The sequence below is a fragment of the Mesoplodon bidens genome (genome assembly GCF_964165515.1).
Source record: "Mesoplodon bidens genome assembly, chromosome: 3".
Classification (NCBI taxonomy): Eukaryota; Metazoa; Chordata; class Mammalia; order Artiodactyla; family Ziphiidae; genus Mesoplodon; species Mesoplodon bidens.
In genome coordinates, this window is record NC_138178.1 from 5,435,771 (window position 1) to 5,455,552 (window position 19,782).

Consider the following 19,782-nt stretch of genomic DNA (forward strand, 5'->3'; position numbering starts at 1 on the left):
TTAAATCAACTTTTGAGAACTCTGGAAATTAATTAAAAATTGCAATAATCTGAAGAGTGTTTATTCAAAAAAAATGGTTCAGTCTGAGGGACAGTAGACAACTTTCTGGCATCTTAATTTTCCCTATTCCCATCTCTCTCCCTGTCCTAGCTTTGCAGTAACCTCACAATAGCCTCACAACCACGTTAGCCATGAAAATCAGCAGCCTAACAGCCATTGGAAGGGGTGGAGTAGATCTGGAACTCCAGAAAGCATCCTATCCCTAAGGAATTGCTATCATTTAACCTGCCTGGCAGCTTCCTAGAAAAGCTCCATTCTCAGGATTTGTCTTCATCTGACCTGACTCAGTGTGCTCTGCGCAAAAGCCCTATCTCTGGGGTGTGTTTTAGAAATCGTCAGTGGCAAGTTATTTAACATCACAACTGCATGTGGCAGTGATTCCAGTTACAGCTAATAACAGGCTGACCAAAAATATAAAAAGAAAAACTGGGGATTGATATATCCATTGGGGGCTTTGAAAAGCTTTGACATATTTCTGGGAACATAGAAGCCTCCACTCATGCGCAGGGCTATAAACATGCCCAACATGAGACTCGAGAAGGCCCCAGTCTCTCACCTCTGTAGGATCTTGAGGCTCTGTGAAAGTAGAAAGTGAATTCTAGGGCAGAGTTATAAACTGTCTTCTAGAGTCATACAGGCATATCCCAATACACACACACACACACAAACACACACGCACAGTCACTCAGAAAAGTGAGAGAATTATTGATTCAAGACATTTAAAGGAATCTCTATTTAATCAGTTGTTGATCACTAACCTGAACACAGACTTTCAATGGTTACACACAACAATTAACACAGACATTACAGAATTAGTGCACAAAAGCCACTGAACAAAGAGCAGTGACAGCAAGCTTTGGGGGAGGGGTTGATTTCCAGAGTCGCCACATTACATTGTTTAAAATGTCTGGTTTTCAACAAAAAATTATGAGACACATGAAGAAATAGGAAAGTATGGCCTATGCAAAGGAATATAAGCAATCCATAGAAACTGTCTTGGAGAAAGCAAAAATGTCAGACTTACTTAACAAAGACTTTAAATAAGCTATTGTAAATATGTTAAAGATCTAAAAGAATGTCTAAAGATTTAAAGAAGAGTATGGGAATGATGTCTCACCAAATAGAAGATATCAGTAAAGTGATAGATATTTTTGAAAGAAAAAACAACCAACTAGAAATTTTGGAGTTGAAATTCACTGGGTGGGCTCAATGACAGATCTAAGCAGGCAGAAGAAAGAATCACTGAATTTGAATGTAGGTCAGTTAGGATTATCCTGTTGAGGAAAAGAAAGAAGAAAATTATACAGAGCTTCAGAAACTATCATTTATACCAACATACGTACGCATAATGAGAGTCCAAGGTAAAGGAAGAGGGAAAGGGAAAAAAAGAATACTTGAAGAAATAATGTCTGTACACATCCCAAATTTGATGAAAAATATTAACCTACACATCCAAGAATCCCCAAAATTCCAGGTAGGATAAACTCAATGAGATGTATACCTAGACATACTGCTGTCAAACTATCAAAGCTAAAGAAAAGGGGTTATCTTGAAAGCACGAAGAGAAAATCACGTATCTTGTAAAAACAATACTCAACAAGGTTAGCATCTCATTTCTCATCAGAAACCATGAAGGTCAGAGCAGTGGGATGACATAATCAATGTGCTGAAGTAAAAAGACTGTTGATCAAGAATTCTATAGCCAGAAAATGTATCCTCCAAACTAAGGAGAAATTAAAACATTCCCAGATAAATGAAAACAGAGAATTCATTGCAAACAGACCTATGCTACAGGAAATGCTAAAGGGAGGCTTTCAGAATGAAATGAAATGACCCTAGCATGTCTTTACTGGTAGACAGTAGGTAGTGAAGACAGCTACATATGTAAATATAAAGGCAGTATAAATGTATTTTCATCTGTAGCTCTTTTCTTCTGCTATCTGATTTAAAGACAGCTGCATAAGGCAATAATAATAAACTATTGCTGATGGTCTTATAATGTTTAAATATATAATTTTATGACAATAATAGCATAAAAGATGGGGGTGGGTGGGAATGGAGTTATATTATAGCCAAGTTTTGTATACTATTAAAATTAAGTTAATATTAATCCAAACTACATTGTCTTAACTTAAGATGTTAATTGTAATCCTCTGAACAACCACACAGAAAAAACTCGAAAATATACAGTTAAATAAAGAACAAATGAATTAAAGTGACATACTAGAAAATATGTATTTAACACTAGGACAGCTATAATCAGTAAGACAGACAATAACAATTATTGACAAAGATGTGGAGAATCTGGGACCCTTGTACGTTGCTAGTGGAAATGTAAAATCCTATAACCACTTTGGAAAACAGTTTAGCAGCTCCTCAAAGATTGAAACACAGGGTTACCATACAATCCAGCAATTCCACTCCTAGTTATATACCTAAGAAAATTGAAAACATATGTCCACACAAAAATTTATACACGAATGTTCATAGAAACATTATTCATAAATAGTGAAAAAGAGGAAAGAGCCCAAATGTCAAACAGCTGATGAATGGAAAAACTAAATGTGGTATATCCGTATAGTGGAATACTATTCTTCCTTAAAATGAAAGAAGTATTGATACATGCTAGAATACAGATGAACCTTAGAATATTATGCTAAGTGAACGAAGCCAGTCACAAGAGGCCACATATAGTGTGATTATATTTATATAAAATGTCTTAAATAGGTAAATCCATAGAGACAGAAAGTAGTGGCTAGTGGTTTCCATAGACTTGTGGAGTAGAGGACAGAGAATCAGTGGTAAAGAGTATCCAGCCTCTTTCAGGGTGGTGAAAATATGTTCTAAAATTAGGTAGCAGTGATGGTTGCAGAACTTTGTGAATCTACTAAAAACCACTGAACTATTTAAAAGGGTATATTACTATTTAAAAGGGTAAATTTTATGGTGAGTGAATAATAACTCAACAAAACTGTTATTTAAAAAGCAAAAAAAAAAAAAGGCTGTTGTTATAAGCTCACAAACTTTTTTGAATGCTTCATTTCACCAAATAGAATTTTTTTTCAAAATTGCCTAATATAAATTACATGATGAATAGCTATGCTAAAAAAAGGTGAAGACTAAAGCACACTGGAAACATGAACAAAGTTCTACCTCGGTAACGATAATAATAGGGTCTTCCCTATGGACTTCATGCTTGACAAATAATAGGCACTCATTAATAATTGGGTTAAGTGGTAAAACTATGGTGAAAAAAGTAGAATACAGTGTGTTTTTCTTCAAAACATTATGGAATCACAGCTGTCTGAATCAGTGGATTTAATAAAATATGTATAAATTTCCTTGAGAAAATTGTTTTAATTGGTTGTTTCAGTATAGAACTGTGGCTTTCAAGTGAAATGCTACCTTCTTTTCTGCCAGAGGTATTTCAACGGTGTTGCTTTTCATTCTGCAGGTGCTTGTGGAGGGTTCCTGCAGACAGGAGATGCTCCGGTCTTTCTTTACTCCCCAGGCTGGCCTGAAAGCTACAGTAATGGCGCTGACTGTATGTGGCTTATCCAGGCTCCTGATTCTACTGTGGAGCTCAACATCCTTTCCCTGGACATTGAATCTCATAGTACATGCAGCTATGATAAACTTGTGATAAGAGACGGTGAGAAACATTTAAAAAACAAAATAAAACAAAAAACTACCAAGTTTCAACCCTGACACACATTTAGTTACATTCAATTATAATCATACTTGTTTACTGCTTCCATCCATTTGCATGGAAATGCACAGGTATTATGGCCAGTGGAAGCATGAGATACTAGAATTGGCCACCATTTCTGCAGAACATAAGGAAAGCATTAAATTGCCTGGAGCAAGATAATCCACACACTATGTTAGGGAGAGCATTACATTCCCCAGAGGAAACACTCCCTGTGGTTTAAGTAGGAAATTATAATCTGAGTTTCCAGGTTGTGCTGCTTTCTTGTTGAAAGGCTATGGAAATAAATCTTGATATTTTATACCTATGGCTTTAAGATCCAAGTGTGAAAAGTATTTAAAATTGCAATGTATTCAAGTTTCTATTGTGTACTGAATCTCTGGGTAGAATGGGTAGGATTAAGGGCTAATATTTTTTCATCTTTTCCTCTGTACCCAGGTGTGGTATTGCTATGCAATGAGTGAGGGATATAAATAATGCTTCAATGCAAGATGCACAGAATTGTGCTTCACGATTTGCATGGAACAGAGGAGAATAGGGAGGCCACATCCTTTAGTCAGCGTCTCTTACAGTGAGGTCCCCAGACCGGCAGCATCAGCATCACCTGGGAACTTGTTAGAAATGCAAATTCTGTCCCACCCCAGACCAACTAAACTAGAAACTTGCATGGGTCCTAGATCTGTCTCCAGTAAAGGTTAAGATCAGGGTGAGGAGAGTAAGGCAGGATTGGACAAAGTACAGAGTCAGATCCTGTCTTTTTTTTTTTTTTTTTTTTTTTTTTTTTTTTTTGCGGTACGCAGGCCTCTCACTGTTGTGGCCTCTCCCGTTGCGGAACACAGGCTCCGGACGCGCAGGCCCAGCGGCCATGGCTCACGGGCCCAGCCGCTCTGCGGCATGTGGGATCTTCCCGGACCGAGGCACGAACCCACGTCCCCTGAATCGGCAGGCGGACTCTCAACCACTGCGCCACCAGGGAAGCCCCAGATCCTGTCTTTATTTAAAATGTTAATATTTTGTTCATTTTACATAAAATTTCAATTTTTGAAATATGGTACTAAAATATTTTTATCTTGATTTCTGAGGTCTCTGGCACCTCCTTAAGTTTTGCCCCCAATGTGAGGTGCTCCCCTTGCCTGACCCGGGTCCCTGCCTCCCGGTGGTAGAGTCTCTGAAGCTGGGGACCCACTGCCCTGCATGACACATATTGCAACCCCAGTGCCTGCCTAGACAGCAGGTGTAAACTGGAGGACAGATCAAAGGGGCAGCTACGAGGAGTGCAGGTTCGGTGTTACGGATCTTATTTTCCAAGAGATATGAGAAGCAATAGAGTTTTCTATGAACTTCTCAGTTTGTTAAATTTTGGCGATTAATGAAAAATGCTTCAGAGCATTTTTTTTTTGGACCAAAGCATGTGTTTGATTTTGGCCCACTGGTGGCTAATGTGCATTTTCATGTCCCCCTTATCCCCTTAACCCTAGACCCCCACTAAGTATAGTGAGAAAAAGCAAATGGCAGAGGTGCTTTATTTTCCTTCTGTAGGAGCTGGGCAGTAAGTGAAGACTCAAGTCAGTCATACAAATGTGATCAGATGGTAAACCATAACTTTCCCCCTTTTTCCTATCAACTATCTGCTATCAGCACATTGCCCAGAAGAACTATCATCTTTCCTCTTTTTTTTTTCTTTCTTTAGGAAAGAAACGAAAATCAGTAGACCCAACTCAGTCTCATTAAGAGATAAAATATACACATGTGAAATAAGTAACAACATATAATAAGCTTCAAAGCTTTGTGATGCAGTTAATTAGAGAATAAGTCAACAGATTTGGGGTGAAATGTGTAGCAAAATAGCATAATGAAGATAACAATGCAAAAGGAGTCACAGATAAATTTTTGAATGATAAAAAATGCAAAAGTTTCCAGAGGTCAGAACCCCTGTAAAGAATGCCTTTCCAAGCATCGTGTATTTATAGCTGTGCTACTACATTTGATAACTTGTTTTCTAAACTAGTTAATAATGAGTAAGTTTTAGGTTGTGGTCAATGTCAAAAAAGAATCATTTTGCTAGTTGAGTGAAAGGGCAAATTTCCTCATGTCTCATATTCTATTTTTGTCTTTTTTGAGGTTTCAAATTAATTAATTCTCTGCCTTAGGGAAAAAACAACATATTTTCCCAGCCAAGGAATCTAAGTCCTTGCTCCATTCAGGCTTTGACTGATACAGTTGTTCTGATCAAAATTTATAATCAAGAGAAAAGCCAAAGGAAAAAGGGCCGTGGGGGTCACCCAGCTCTCCCTGATGTCTCTAGAGGTGCACATTTGCTGACACTATCTTTTTTCATCCTCCACACATGGAGAGAAGTGTGTCCTTACAATGGCAAAACAAACAATGAACAACAAAATAATGCAAAGAAAAAAGAAAACCCCTCTGAAGGTGAAGGCAGACTTCTGGGCAAATGACCTTATAACATTAGCATCGGATCTGGGGCTGAAGAATCAAACCTTTTTTTTTTTTTTTTTTTAGATACTTGATCTTCAGCAGTCAGAATAGTTTAGATCAGTATCTACTGCACATATCAGCATTGGTCCTCAGTTACTTCCCAGTCTCACATCCTCTTATTTTGAGTCTTCGTCCCAGGAAGAACTGTCAGCCAGTTTTTGGAAAGGCAGTGGGAACTGGCAAAGAGGTTGTTATTAAAAAGGTTAAAGAAAAAGAGGGGCGGCACCATTACAAACTGGAGCCACAATGATGTAACCCCTGGAATGTCCCTTATTTGGTAATCCTGCTACCTCCTAGGAACGGGGGTGTTTTGAGAATAATGGGTGAGGCACTTTGGCTGGGTTGCAATGATGGTGGAGGATGCTCTTTTTGAAAAATGTTTATTGGAGTTTAGTTGATTTCCAGTGTTGTGTTAGTTTCAGGTGTGCAGCAAAGTGCATCAGTTATACGTATGCCTGTATCCACTCCTTTTTAGATTCTTTTCCCATATAGGTCATTACAGAGTGTTGAGCAGAGTTCCCTGTGCTCTACAGTAGGTCCTTATTAGTTATCTATTTTATATAGAGTAGTGTGTATATGTCCAGCCCAATCTCCCAGTTTATCCCTCCCCAACCCCCTTCCTCCCTGGTAACCATAAGTTTGTTTTCTACGTCTGTGACTCTATTTCTGTTTTGTAAATAAGTTGTGGAGGAGACTCTTAAGACATCATATTTTCACACTGACATTTCCTTTCTTTGGTCGTAGGAGACGACAGCCTGGCCCAGGAGCTAGCGGTTCTCTGTGGCAGAGAGATCCCTGGACCCATCCGGTCTACTGGAGAGTACATGGTGGTCCGGTTCACCTCGGACTTCAGTGTAACCAGGGCGGGCTTTAATGCATCGTTTCACAAGAGTAATATGTTCTCATAGTTCAAATTCATTTCATCTCATCTTCCTCTTGCTCTCTCCCTAATACACTCTGCTCATTTTTCAGTGCCAGGACACAGCTTCTAAGTCAGCACACAGGTCTCTGCCCAGCCTCTGGGGGTTATCCTGATGTCAGGTATTAAGTCTTAATCAAAAAAAAAAAAAAAAAAAAAAAAAGAAAGAAACTGGCCACTTTTGTGAATGATCCCCCATCTTCAGTTCTTTGGGCAGGGCATGTTCCCTCCACAGTAGGCACAAGAGTAAGATGTTTAAAACAAAATTTCAGCCTCGCTGATGGCTGGAACCAGAAGACAGTACATATCCATAACACATCAAAGGAGCAGTAAGTCAGAGTTATCTTCAACCTAAGAAATTACCAAAGTAATGTAGGAGATATTGTCATAAATCCCTTGGTTGAAATGATTCATTTAAAGGTTGGCAGGAAGAGTTTGTTGCTCTTGAAATATGAATTTGGTGAGTCTGACAATGTGCCTCATATATGGCAGGCTATCGTGTGGAGTGTGACTGAGACTTTCAAAAGTTGACAAAATGTGAAGTCCAAACAATCATTTTCAACCCACACTGGATTAAAGTTAAAAAGTAGCCCACAGAATGTGAAATTTCTAAAGACTCTCATATTTTTAACTGAAAAACCTAATTTTAAAGTAGATTATCAGTCTAGACATTAAAAATGAATGTTTTCTCCAGTATTATGTATGCCTTTTATAGAGTAGGGACCAATTGAAGATAAACGATCATCCTCACAGTCAAGGGGGGCCAGCTGCAGAGTGGTTCAAGAGAATGGGCTTGGGAATTAGACAGACCTAAGGTAAATTTCCACCTCTGCGTTTTCACTAGCCGTGGGAGCTCCCTGCCCTCACTCGCTGATGCTCCGGTCGGTCCCTGACAGCTGGCAAATAAGCGTCTGCTCCATCGCTGTCTTCTCAGCTCGAACCTCTCACTCTCTCACGTGGCTCGTGGACATGTGCGTGACAGCTCGCGCTGTATAAGTTAACATGTGGGCAACTAGCTCTTGCCCCCCGCCGTTTTTTACCTCCCCCAGCCCCAGACTTGCTCATTCCACAGTCTTCTCAATTTTAGGCTGTGGAAGGTACATCCTTCTAGCTGTTTAAGCCAGGACGCTTGCATCACCGTTCATTCTTCTTCTCTGGCTCCATCAATCCCATTCATCAACAGACCACAGTGGTCCCACCCTCGCAGTATATCCAGAGTCCAACCACTTCTCCCCGTTTCTACTGCTGCCGTCGTAGCCCAGGCACCTGTCAACCCTCCTTGGACTCAGGAAGTCACCCCCGTCCTGGACCTCTTGCTTCTGCTTTAACCTGCCCTTCCTTAGAGCTTAAGTACTGCAGACAGTGAGTCTTTAAAATTTAAGTCCGATCATGCCGTTCTGATGCTCAGAAGGCTTCAATGTGTTCCTCTTCTTACTCAGAATAAGCCCTTGCCGTGTCCTGCACGACCTACCGGGCTAACCATTTAGATCTCTCATTTGGCCTCCTCCATTCTGACTTCTGTGGTGCACCACTAACACAGCAACCTTCACGCCAGCTGTTTTCTGGACTGCAGTGCTCTTCTCTCAAACACTCTTATGTCTTGGTTCCCTGTCTCTCTTTTTTCTTTTTTTAATTTATTTTATTGAAATAGAGTTGATTTACAATATTGTGTTAATTTCTGCTGTACAGCAAAGTGACTCAGTTATACAAAGATATACATTCTTTTTCATATTCTTTTCCATTATGGTTTATCACAGGACATTGAATATAGTTCCCAGTGTTGTACAGAAGGACCTTGTTGTTTATCTGTTTTATATATAGTAGTTTGTATCTGCTAACCCCAAACTCCAAATTTATCCCTACCCCCCACCCCTTTCCCCTGTGGTAACCATAGGTTTGTTCTCTTTGTGAGTCTGTTTCTGTTTCCTAGGCAGGTTCATTTGTGATGTATTTGAGATTCCACATAAACATGATAACACATGGGATTTGTCTTTCTCTGTCTGGCTTTCTTCACTTAGGATGCGATCCCCCATGTCAATCAGGTCTCTGCTCGCATATGACTGCAGTAGCGTGGCCTTCTCTAACTGCCCCAGGCAGTATAGTTCATCTTCCCTCTCCCCGCTCATCTTTCTTTGTAGAACTTATCACCACCTCACATATTAATTATGTAGGTGTTTGTTGTACGTCTGACTCCTGTACAAAGTAAGCTTCGTGAAAGCTAAGGGATTTGTCTCTACTGCTTACTTCTACATCCCTATCTTAGAAACAAAAACAAAATGAGTACCCAGGAGCGTGTGCTCCATCCAAGCTTGTTGTGCTAATTGTTTCCAACATTTTTTGGTCCCGAGTGAGTTTCAGACCACATTTCTATTGCCTATACTTCGAAAATTCTCAAGACAAACAGAAAAAAGCATCAAAATCCAGTTGTGAGTGTTATTTAAATGTGCTATCTTTGTTTCTTCCTGGGAAGGTTGTGGTGGATACTTGCATGCAGACAGAGGGATTATCACGTCACCCAGGTATGCAGAGACCTACACTCCCAACCTCAACTGCTCTTGGCATGTCCAGGTTCAGAGTGGTCTGACCATCGCTGTCCACTTTGAACAGCCCTTCCAGATTCCAAATAGAGACCCTTCTTGCAACCAGGGGGATTACTTGGTGGTAGGTATTGTTTGCTGCTTTTTCTAACTACTTTCTCTACACACTTCATTCAGAAAACAAAATGATGATGTTTCTCCTCCTGGGCTATAAACTGATAGAACTTGTATACCTCATCTTTATCGGTATGAAGGAAACTGTGCAATTTTAATTTGTCTTTCCAGCTAAAAAATGGACCTGATATCTCTTCTCCACCCTTGGGCCCCCATGGAGGAAATGGGCATTTTTGTGGCAGTCACCCTTCATCCACTCTGTTCACCTCAGATAATCAAATGTTTGTTCAGTTCATTTCTGATAATAGTAATGAAGGACGAGGATTTAAAATCACATATGAGGCAAAGAGTTTAGGTAAGTATTTTCACTGAGAATAATGTCTGTACTTTTCCTGCAATTGCTTGGCCTTTTTTGTTTAAATAGATTGGAGAAAAAAATATGTAAAGTTTTTTTCTGAACTAACAATAATAATGTTAGCAAGAGTAGCTACCTATTATCAAGCACTTACTTTATGCTTGATACATTTGATATCTCATCACGACTACATTTTCTTCATTGTGCCCATTCTTCAGATAAGTAAGATGAGGCTTAGATTGTTCCAAGACCACATATCAAGAGAATGAACAAAGTGAACTTCTCCATGAGTATAAATTGAGCTGATCTTAATGATCCCCTGAAATTCCTTAGACTTTTCCATTATAAAATGTCTAATTATAAGTTACATACAGTTATAGAAACATAAGAATGATAATTACGTTGTTTTGTAATCATCTGTATGCTTCTTTTTAAATGAACATATAATCTTCTGATTCTATTATTACCCATTTAATTATATATTATAGTAATTATCTTAATTATATTTGATTGTAATTATTTAATTCTACTGTAATGATTTGATTTTTGTGACATTTATTTTTAGATAACGTTTAATTGCATAAATAAGTAAACAAGCATAGCTTCAAAAAAGGGAAGGAGTGGTGTCTGTAAAGAGTAAGTCTTTGTCCCCTTAAAATTAGATAATTTGGATTTCAGGATAACCCTATGACCTCAATCACAGATTCCTGGACATATTTCAAAATCTGTATTAATCTAAATGAGCCATATGTTTTATCGCACATTCTCCAAAATATGAGAGTTTAAAATGTCAGCAGAATTTCTTCATTTGAAGAGAGGAGAGGAAGTAAGTCTCCACCAACTGACACAGAAAATCATCTAATACCTCATGTAGATTCCATGACTACAGGGCATGTCCTTTCACCACTTCCCAGACCACATAGCTCTGGCACTTAGAAGGAGCCTTTACCAGCACAGCTTTGTGACCCCAGTACCGCTGCCTTATAGGTAGTGAGCTTCTCATCCTTCCCCATCTCCATTCTGAGCTTTGCTGCTGAGTTGTGATTTCACTTGGTCCTGAGCCTTTAGAGAGCCTTATAGATTTGCAAATACTGTAACTCTTTCATTGCTTTTTCGACCCTCTGTTCATGCAAGAATGGTATGGCCATTACCTTCTCCCCATCTTTCTGCCTCAATATTAGACTTAAAAGTCTTTTGATTTCAAAACCTCTTGCGATATGATCACTCTTGTTTCTCTCAACTTTCTGATTCAACCATGTCCTATAACTACAGTCAGTTCTACTTCCCCATCTATCTTTCCAGCACACCAACTTCTTTGCCACTTCAGTTTCTCAGCTTTTAACACATGTTATTCAGTGAACAACTTGTGGCATCGAATTAGCCTTCTTCTACGCAATCGTTCTCCAAGGACACTCCTTCAGTATGGTTGATTGAGAGTTCTGTGTCCCTGTGCTCGATGCTTTTATTCTCACTGAATGGACTGTTCTAATTAATTAATTGAACATTTACAAAGTGCTTCACACTGTGCAAACTACCAAGTCTGTGGAGGAGTTCAGTGCAGAGGGGGAGACATACAAGTAAAGGCACAGGTAGGGCACGGTACGATGAGGCTAGAAGGAGGGGCTCTCGGGAGCTATGGGTGGGAGAAGGCTCCCAGAGGAAGGAAACTGACAGAGATTTGCCAGTCAGTGAAGAAAGGAGGTGACCACATATCAAGTCTTAATGGCTGTGCAACGACAAGGCATTTCCGTGAATTTGAAAGAATTCACGACTGCTGGAGAAGAGAGTCAGAAGGAGCTAAACATCATGGTGGTGAAGCAGGCAGGAATCATGATGCTGAGGGCGGCACCAAAAGGAGTTAAGATGTTAACTGGAAGGCAGTGGGGGCCCTTGGAAGGTTTTAATCCAAAGCACGAATGGCGCTATCAGATTAGAAACACCCGTGTGGCAGTGGCACTGAAAACACATGGAGGGGGAGAGACTAAGGTGGAGAGACCAGGTGAAAGAGTAATTCAGGGAGGAATTATTAGGTCCTGGACTAGGGCAGTGGTGATAAGCACACCGAAGACAAGGAATATCGGGAGAGATTATAAATACGGAATTGAGTGCACTTGGATGTGGGACAGGAGGGTGCCATAGATGACCCCTAGGTTTCTGGCTGGTGGATCCATTTATCCCACAAACATTTATTAAGAACTTGCCATGTGACAGACACTATGCTAGGTCCCGGGGATACAGCGATAAACGAATAAAATCCATGTCCTCATGGAGCTTAATTTCGGTGTTAAAATGCAGATAATAAATAAGAGATGCAGCATGTCCTATGGCAACAAGTATTAAGGAGAAAACGAGGTGGTCGGTAAGAAGAGGGTCATGCGCTCGTATACGGACTTCTGGGCGGCGGTAGGTAGTAAGGTCCGTCTGGGACACATGTTCAGTTTGAAATCTCTGAATGATGTCCACTTGGGATGTCCAGTAGACACCTGCACTGGACCAGGAGTCTGGAGGTCAGAACAGGGATCTGGGCTGAATCTAGAAACTCGGGAACTGTTAGAAGACTGGTTGCAGTTTAAGTCACGAGGGTGGATGACCTTAGCCAGGAAATTATTTATCCTGAGAAGATGAAGGGCCTGCAGGGGGATCCCTGGGGACCTCCAGCAACGCCAGGAAAGGCCTGGAAAGAGGCACCCAGGGACCAGAGGAGAAATGGTGAGAGGGATGAAAGGAGGAGGAGGAGAGCTAATGTCCAGGCAGCTCAGGGGCAACAGTGTAGAGAAGGAAGGGGTGGTCAACACGTTAACTGCTGTGGACACGGAACAATGATTTCAAACATCCTTGGGCAAAGGGAGTGTGGGGTGATGGGGGACCAGGAAAAGGGTGCTTTCAGAGGGCTGACGAGTGAAGGGGGAAGGAGGACGTAAAGAAAGTGGCTGTAAATTACTCGAGCTTGTGATACGTGGAAAGGTCAAAGTATCACGGAGGAGAGAGGGGGGAGGGAAAGGAGAGAGAGAGAGAGAGGGAGAGAGAGAGAGGGGGAGAGAGAGAGAGAGAGAGAGAATGAGATTAAAAGCACAGGATAAAAGGAGGGAATAAATAGAGCAGGTCCCTAAGGAGACAGAATGGATTGCGAGACCAACTCGGAGATACATGAAGGCAGCGTACAGGGAAAAGTAAAGGAGGGTGGAGATGTAGGTGAATTTTTAAGGATGGTAACAAATAAGGGGTAACAAATTGAGGGAGTTCTCATCTGACTTCTCCTTTCTGAAAGAGGGCTCAGAGTAGCGTGCTGAGATGAGAGAGGGCATGGGGAGGATGAAGGGTCTGGGGAGTCGAGTTGGTTTTATATATTAGCTGTTTTCATCTATATGATGAAACGGGAGGATGGTTTAGCAGCGTTGAGAGTGGAGAACGTGCGTTTGTTGTGGCATCAACTTCCATGAATGGTTTGAGAGGAACACAACCACCGAATTGGGGTTTTGCAAGGAGCATCTGAAGGAAAGACCAGGGGCAAGGGAGTTAAAGGCAGTCAAAGGAGCTCAAAGTCTAGGGTTTCAGAGATGAAGGAGTTCTAGGTAATGTCACAACTCAGGATGTGCCCATAAGTGGCTGAATGATGTTGGAAACAAATGTCCATAGAATTTAGCAGATTCAGTATCTGTGAGGCTCAGTTATTGAACAGGTTAACTTCATTGGCGTTGTAAGTACCCAGATTGTTCTTACTTGGTTTGTTTGCTGAGATTGCCAAAAAAAAAAAAAAATTCATTGATAAAAGGAAAGTATTTTTACTTAACACTTTGGGCTTTTAAAAAAAGTATTAAAAGCTCATTATCTTCCCGAAAAAACTGGCTCATAAAATTTCTTATACCATTCAACTCTTGCTCTTCAAATGCACCTAAATCCCAAAGAAACATAAGGAGTGAATGTCCCCAGAGTTGTACAAATGTATATCTGCTTAGTCTTTTAAACATCAGTCTATTGACCTGAATGGTCAGGGGGCAGTTAAAGTGCTGGTGCCTTTACATGCTTATCGAAGTGGTGGGTATATCGTTATGCTTCCATGATGAGCTACTGCACGCACCATGCGCCATAATCTTTTGGTTGGCTTTAGGAAGGAGTGAAATTTCCAATGAGAACATATGGTTTGGCGAGTTAAAAAGTGACACATGTGGTAGCTCCCTTGATAGCAAATTCAGAATGTATTTGCTTAAAAAAGAAAAGGAGGATAATTCCAGATGAAAGGAAATTAAGATTGGAGGTACAGATAAAGAGACCTTTAAAAATGAAGGTGGCAGGCGCCTGCATCCTCTCTCTCCAGACGGTAGGTTGATTTAACTGTGTTTCCTGACAGCCTGCGGGGGCAATATTTACATCCACGATGCGGATTCTGCTGGATACGTAACCTCCCCCAACCACCCCAGCAATTATCCGCAGCATGCTGACTGCATCTGGCTCATAGCTGCTCCTCCCGGGAAGCTCATAAGGCTGCAGTTTGAAGATCAATTCAATGTCGAAGTAACACCAAAGTAGGTCACCTCCGTTTCAGTTTCCTCCTACCCAGAGCTAGTATTCTTTACCTGTCACATCTCAGAACAATGTCCTTCTTCTTTGCTCAGCAGCATATACGGCAAAGGAAATCTAGGGACGGGGAAGGGAAATGCTTAACACCTGGAGCGGGAAAACCTTGCCTGCCGGACACTCACCCATCAGCTGAGCAGATGATGTAAACAGACACTGTCCCTCCTGACCCTGTGCACATCCTCCAAGAGACGCGGAGGGTGGCTGTCTGAGATTTATATTATCCGTTCTTCCTCCCACAGGAAAAAGAGAGTGTCTCTGGTAGACGAATATTTATTTGGCCAGCCCCATACTCAGTGTCATAAATGATAAAGTATCTGTTTAACAAATGGAAATTTGTGACACCCGGGGTCACCAGTGTCAGAAACAGGACTAAAGCAAGGACAGTACGATCTCCCGATCTCTGTTTAGTAAGAATCTTTAAAGATTACAAACCAGAGGGTTTGTCTTACTATGTTGAACGCGGATGGAATAACTACATAGATTGAAAAAAATCTGTATCTTTCTCTTCATTTAACAAACGTGTGTATACATCTGCATGAATACATGCAGGGTGCAAAGCTTAGGTATGAGAGCTTTTGCTTACCAGTTCTGGACTCCTGATACAATGCCATTCTCCCCTCACTGAGCATTAATTGGCTGGTTGACTTTCTCAAGAAATACTCGGTAAATACTTGGCCTCTTTTAGGGACACGGAAAATTCCAGCTGAGATTCTCCCTTAGCCCCGGTTACATAGCTAGCAAGAGAGAGTTCATCTTTGTCGTGTGAAATGTGTCATAACATCATGTGAAACAAAATACTTGTGTTTTGACATTCCTAGGGGTTGATTCGAGAATGAGTTTTACATTTCTAAGACCAACAGAATATGGAAGGCGAATAAATATTCTTCATTGTGGTACATGTAAAACCTGTCTTTTTCAGCTACAAATTGGAGTGTATAATTCAGAAAAATATCATATGGCATTTTGAAGTGACACACCACCTACACTGACTCTGTCATAGTGTCTCCGCTGTGTTGTGTACATAGCGCTACAGAAATGATGATTTAATGATGTCCTTGGAGAAAGTGAAGTCTTTATTATCAAAATATGTCAAAGCCATAGACTTTGCAAACTAAACAGAATTTTCTTTCCACTGTAGCTGTACGTCCAATTTCCTTGAGTTGCGAGACGGTGCTGATTCAAATGCACCAATACTTTCCAAGTTTTGTGGAGCTTCTCTGCCTGCCAGTCAGTTGTCCTCAGGAGAGGTGATGTATCTGAGATTCCGGTCTGACAACAGCCCCACTCATGTGGGATTCAAGGCCAAGTATTCCATAGGTAACAACATTTTTATATTCAATAAGAAAGTAGTGACAGAATAATTGCGTTCAAACTTTTTAAATGATCATGCCATTTTTTTTTTTTTTTTTGCGGTACGCGGGCCTCTCACTGCTGTGGCCTCTCCCGTTGCGGAGCACAGGCTCCGGACACGCAGGCCCAGTGGCCATGGCCCACGGGCCCAGCTGCTCCGCGGCACGTGGGATCCTCCCGGACCGGGGCACGGACCCACGTCCCCTGCATCGGCAGGCGGACCCCCAACCACTGCGCCACCAGGGAAGCCCTGATCATGCCATTTTTAAAGAAGCCTTTCTATCTGCCTAATTTTCACAGTTATTTTAATGATAGAAATAAGTAAGGAATGTGAATGTTTAAAACCACAAAGTCATTTATCAATTTTAATTTTTACTTTAATTTCCATTTAAAAATACTCTTTTTAGTAAACTTGAATATTTTGGATTTTTCCCTAACTTGTTAGTGAAAAACATATCCAGTTAAATTCTTGTTTCTTCCTCTTGTCGTGAAATATGTACAATATTAAATTGTAAAACTCTTTAGTAATCAAATAACTATTTTTAGAACAGTGACTTTGACCTCCTCAACATTAATAGATAATCGAGATGTTTTTTCCCCTAAATGTCTAGCGCCAGGTCATTCATTCAATGTTTTGATTTCCTTCCTTTAAAAAATGAGTAATAAGGAATGCATTCTGAAGATTCACTACAATATGGTCACAACTACATAGGATTTAGTGTCTGTTAGGTCTGAACACTAACCAAACATCTTTAATGCTTCAAAACTTGAAAAGCCGAGTTGTAACAATATTTAACCTACACCATGGGTCATTGTATAGCCTGAGGCAAATTGTATATAATTCAATCTCCCACACTCAGCTGATAAGAAATAATTGGATAGTAATTTTCAAGGCCCTGAGATACCCATTACTACAGTAACATGTTTATTTGATAAACCAGAAATGGCAGGCATGACTAATCAACCACAGCATTGTTTTTAGCTGAGCTAGGACTTAGTCTACAGAATCACTAACACAGGGTACTAGGCAGGCCCTATCAATCTCTCAGTTGGTTTTGGAATGAAAGCTACTCGCAGCTAATAGCTCTTACTTAGTGTCCCAAGAGAATTCAAGAGGCGTTAACAGAATATGCCATTCAACATCTTTCCGCCTTCCCTTTCCCGTTATTAGATTGGCCTTGTGGTATCATTTCTCTGTACACCAATAACAGATTTCATGTAGTAAGAGAAGCACAAACTAAACATTTTCAGTATTTTTAAAACTTCAGTTCATGTTCACTTGGCACCTAAAAGCTTTTAAATGTGCTGGTTGAATTAAAAAAAAGAAAACCTGTGATAGAATATTGCTCTTTTTCTGCAGCCGAGTGTGGAGGAAGAGTGACAGGGCAAAGTGGAGTCATTGAAAGCAACGGGTACCCAACGCTTCCGTATACAGATGACCTGTTCTGTGAGTGGCATCTCCAGGGACCCTCGGGACATTATCTCACCATCCGCTTTGAAGACTTTAGCCTTCAGGATTCATCTGGCTGTGAACGAGACTTCGTGGAGATCTGGGAAAACCATACATCTGGTCAGTGGGATATGTCTGCTGTCTTTGGGGGTATCTGTTTTCACAGGTTACTCGTTCAGCCTCTGAAATTTCCTCACTTCCAAGTAAGGCAAGACTTTTTTTTCTTTTTTTTTGCGGAGAAATGCAGATCAGTCAGCTCTGGACAGTGCCAGCTTTTCTCTCCCTCAGTTCTTACCCATGAAACAGTGGTGCCCAAAGCCCCAGTGTCATTATATAGCTTATCCTGAGACCACACTGAGAGAGCACTGTGTCTGGAAGGCATCCTCTTCCAGGGAGACCTTCCAGGGCCACGCTCAGATGTTTGAGGGGCATCCTGTAAGGGAAGGAGGGAAAGGGTAATATACCCTGGAAATATTATGAAGTGGATGCTTGTCACTCTGTCGCCTTGGACCATTTCACTAACCAAATGAGCAAGCCTTCTGCATTGTGCTGATGCCCTTGGCTCTACTTGGTTGCTGTTTTTGTTACGCTTCCTCATACACTTGAATATATTGATTTTTACTCATGTTTGACCTGCCTCTCTTGCCAGAGGTCACCATTTCTTCCTGGCCAGGGTCTTATCTATTATTGGTTTTTTCTTCGTACATGCAGAATTTCTCAAGTAGAGGTGAAATGAAATCAATCACCTGGACATATAAATACTTAATTATTTGACTCCCACAGGTAATCTATTGGGCAGATACTGTGGAAACACCATTCCTGACAGCATAGATACTTCTGGCAATGTTGCTTTGGTCAGGTTTGTCACAGACGGCTCTCTCACTGCCTCAGGATTCAGACTACGGTTTGACTCCAGCGTGGAAGGTATGTTCTTTGATTCATTTTTTATATATATATACATAATTGAGCACCTACATTGGATAGACACTCCTCTTAGGCACTGGTGTGGCAATAGCTAAACAAAGACACCGTGACCCTTGTCTTCCTGGGCCTGACTAGTTTAGTGGAGAGGCAGACATTAATCAAGTAGTCACACCAGGGCTTCCCTGGTGGCACAGTGGTTGAGAGTCCGCCTGCCGATGCAGGGGACACAGGTTCGTGCCCCGGTCCGGGAAGATCCCACATGCCGCGGAGCGGCTGGGCCCGTGAGCCATGGCCGCTGAGCCTGCGCGTCGGAAGCCTGTGCTCCGCAACGGGAGAGGCCCGCGTACCACTTAAAAAAAAAAAAAAAAAGTCACACCAATAGATGAAACATCACAACTGCAATCAGTGCTACAAAGGAAAGGACCTAATGCTGTGAGGGGTGTCAGGAGGTGATAGCCGAACCACATTCCTCATCTTAAGAAAGCCAGTCTGTTAGTGCTCCAGTCACTCCGAATTTGCGTGCCGAATTCCCTGACAAGCGCAGGTGAAATAAAGATCTTGTCTTGAAAAAACTGGACGATGACTTTAGCCTTCTGATTTTCCTGACTCTGATGATTGCTTCACTTACTGGACTCTCATATTTCTTGGGCCATGATGACAAAAGGCTGCCAGTGAACTACCATCTATGGAAGCAGAGATTAAATATTAAATATCAGGGATAATCCTTGTGTACATACAGTGGTAAATAAGAGCACTGATTCTGTCCAGTGGGACAATAAAAAAAAATGCTTTACTTTTGAGAACATTCCTTATAGGATTGGATTGGAATTTTTCTTAGTTTTGGTTTTTATTTCCTTCTCTCTCCCCCCCGCCCCCCGCCACCTTCAGCATGTGGTGGGGATCTCCAGGGCCCTGCTGGGACCTTCACTTCTCCCAACTACCTGAACCCAAACCCTCACGGCTGGATGTGTGAATGGAGAATCACTGTGCAGGAAGGACGGCGGGTGACCCTCACTTTTGACAACCTGAGGCTAGAAGCCCATCCATTCTGCAGCAGTGAGCACGTGATAGTAAGTGTCCCCTGCTGTCAGGGATGTTATAGTCCATTGTTTAAGGAGTTTATTGACCCATAAATCACAGTCAGAAAACTAGGTCAGGAATATTCCCCTCCGTGCAACTGTATCTCACACAAATTCTAAGTATTTTAGTTAGAACAAAGTCACAATAAATGTTTGCCATAATTTTTATAAAAGCTGTTTTAAGAGACTATTAGTTGTCTCAACCTACATC

The 19,782-nt window shown here is 41.2% G+C and overlaps 1 protein-coding gene across 1 annotated transcript in view; it reads left to right on the top strand.

Moving 5' to 3' along the window:
- CUBN (cubilin) overlaps window positions 1-19,782 on the top strand; it is a 276,297-nt gene that overhangs the window by 172,097 nt on the left and 84,418 nt on the right. The window contains exons 40-48 of the mRNA XM_081230089.1: window positions 3,515-3,712; window positions 7,010-7,156; window positions 9,655-9,845; window positions 10,007-10,190; window positions 14,539-14,713; window positions 15,907-16,085; window positions 17,479-17,688; window positions 18,352-18,492; window positions 19,381-19,562. Coding sequence (XP_081086215.1) covers window positions 3,515-3,712; window positions 7,010-7,156; window positions 9,655-9,845; window positions 10,007-10,190; window positions 14,539-14,713; window positions 15,907-16,085; window positions 17,479-17,688; window positions 18,352-18,492; window positions 19,381-19,562 — 1,607 coding nt within the window. The remainder of the gene's footprint in view (window positions 1-3,514; window positions 3,713-7,009; window positions 7,157-9,654; window positions 9,846-10,006; window positions 10,191-14,538; window positions 14,714-15,906; window positions 16,086-17,478; window positions 17,689-18,351; window positions 18,493-19,380; window positions 19,563-19,782) is intronic.